General features: G+C 38.7%; 1 protein-coding gene across 2 annotated transcripts in view; it reads right to left on the bottom strand.

Annotated features, from left to right (window-relative positions):
* Nucleotides 1-1,334: 1,334 nt before the first annotated feature.
* Nucleotides 1,335-2,599, bottom strand: part of FGB (fibrinogen beta chain) — an 8,409-nt gene continuing 7,144 nt past the window's right edge. For both annotated transcript variants that reach the window (XM_011959761.1, XM_011959762.1), the window contains exon 8: nucleotides 1,335-2,003. In XM_011959761.1, the coding sequence (XP_011815151.1) occupies nucleotides 1,772-2,003 (232 nt within the window). In that variant the 3' untranslated portion in view covers nucleotides 1,335-1,771. The remainder of the gene's footprint in view (nucleotides 2,004-2,599) is intronic.

Below are 2,599 nucleotides of genomic sequence, written 5' to 3' on the forward strand. Positions count from 1 at the left end.
ACCACATCTGTATTTAAGTCCTAAATAAACCCTATGTCCCATTCACTGGCTCCAGGTCTCTTCTTGGACACGATGCCATCCCTGTTGGAATCAACAGGACTCCAGCACAACACATGTGCAGGATATTTTTATATCAATTATATCTCAATAAGCTGTTGAAATTTTTAAAGGGCCTGACCTGTCCTGGAATGGTGAAAAACTTATTGTGACAAAAATGTAGGTTATAGTGAAGGGAACAGGAAATGGTACTGGGACCATTTTTATCTCCAGCTGAAAAATTTGAATTTAAGAAATTTGGATATAGATAGCAAGGAGCCAATGTTAAGCAGGAAAGTAACTTGATGAGCGTTTTCTATTAAATGTGATGGCAAAGCGGTAGGTGAGTACAGGCTACAGTGGGACAGAACTTGTGGCAGAGAAACTGGGTCAAAAGTTAAAGTTGGATTTGATAAGTAATTAAAGAGAGGAGTAGCATTTCTAAGATATAAAGTAATGAGTTTTGCTTACATGCAAAGATTAAGAGGATAAGCTTAAGAACAATAAGTACCATAAAAATGGGTGGCAATGATGATACACTAGGGGTGAAGGACCTAGGGTTGTAGGGTTGCCCATGAGCAGTTGGAGTGAAGTGTTGAGATGATACGCCTATTTCATAGGGAGAATTAGAAAGAACAGAAAATCCACTTTTACTTTAGTTCTGGTATAACTATGTAAAAAGAAAAAAAAAAAAACAGCCTAATTGAGGACAAGAATAGACCTCGTTTCTATGGGCAATAAGCACATTTCATTATTTCCCTTACAAAACACTTGGTGAAGACTTGACCCGGATTATCCTCTTGGAATCTCTGATCCCGATGTCTATTTAAGTGTCAGAGTGGCGGCTTTTCCATGGTAGAGTAGAGTCTTTTTTTTTTTTTTGAGACACAGTCTCACTCTGTAGCCCAGGCTGGAGTGCAGTGTCGCCATCTTGTCCAATGCAACCTCCACCTCCCAGGTTCAAGGAATTCTCCTGCCTCAGTCTCCCAAGTAGTTGGGACTACAGGCACATGCCACCACGCCCGGCTAATTTTTGTATTTTTAGTAGAGACGGGATTTTACCATATTGGTCAGGCTGGTCATAAACTCCTGACTTCGTGATCTGCCTGCCTTGGCCTCTCAAAGTGCTGGGATTATAGTCGTGAGCCACCGTGCCCAGCCTAGAGTCAGATTTTAAATCTTCAAATATTCAAGACCAGTTTATTATCTGTTTTAGGTTGTGAATGCTTCTCCTTCCTTACGAGTGCAAAGCCTAACTCACTGAATGTGTGGATTACAAAACAAGGAAACATTAACTCATTGCAACAGAGTCTGGTTTAATTACTTAATCTTTTTGAAAGTTTTCTTTGACAGATCCTACATAAATAAATATAGTTTTTAAAGTGGACTTTTAAACGTCAGTTGTTCCTTTTCCTCAAGGTTTTCCTACAACAAGGATAAAAAAAATCCCTCTTCCTTATTTGAAACTTCTCACAGTCAACTAGAATTGAAATTATGAACACTGACTCTGTCAAAACTATACTTTTAGTTACTTCTTGGTGAGCAAGAGAAATGAAGAATACAAAGAAAATCATGTGCTATTTTTAATTTAATTTATCCTATACTTTTTTCAAAAAGTCACACTCACATCTGCTTGAGAGTTTTAGAGGAATATAATGTATTAAAGAAAATTACAATAACATAATGTACAAAAATGTTGTCACATATAGAAGAGCAAAAATGTATGTATTGGGGACTATTGCTGTGGGAAGAAGGGCCTGATCTTCATACTCATCTTCTTCATTGAGTACCATGACCCCTTCCAATTCATCCATACTACACCATCATCTGTGCCATGCTTTGCCATGTCCCAGCTATATTGTCCACCCCAGTAGTATCTGCCATTTGGATTGGCTGCATGACACCTATTATACCACCATCCACCACCATCTTCTTTAGAACACTGTTTCCTGGGATCTGCTGTTAACCTGAAAGAAAATGTGTTTGGGGTTATTAGAAACAGAACTACAGTGGTCAAGTTACTTTTTGCAGATTACCTGTAAAAGAGTGCTACACTCGTGTGCACAGTACTCTTTCCTTTGGGTGCTACACATAGAGTCACACTAATACACCAAAGACCTCCTGTGCCCTATAGCAAGAAAGAGAGAGAACTGGGCCTTTGTGGCCAATCCATCTAGGGACTGCATTGGTTACTTTATACTGGAATAATAGCTTTTACATCCGTTAGTATCAGAGAACCCTGGAAATGAAAATGAAAGTTTTCACATACACATTAGAATATAGAGATGTAGGTATTTATCTAAATGCTCATTACTCAGAAAGTAACTGTGCTCAAATTCTAGTTCTATCTCTGGGTAGTTGTGTGACATTGGACAAGTCATGTAATCTCTGTAAACCTCATCTGTAAAATGAGAATAATAATGTCTACCTTATAGTTGAAATGCTTTAGAGTGATGCATAAAGAGCTCAGTACAGTGGCTGACAGTAAGTGCCCAGGAAACAGTAGCTATTAAAAACATTGTTAATGGCCGGGCGCGGTGGCTCAAGCCTGTAATCCCAGCAC

Source organism: Colobus angolensis, unplaced genomic scaffold, assembly GCF_000951035.1.
Source record: "Colobus angolensis palliatus isolate OR3802 unplaced genomic scaffold, Cang.pa_1.0 Scaffold5, whole genome shotgun sequence".
In the NCBI taxonomy this organism is placed as follows: domain Eukaryota; kingdom Metazoa; phylum Chordata; class Mammalia; order Primates; family Cercopithecidae; genus Colobus; species Colobus angolensis.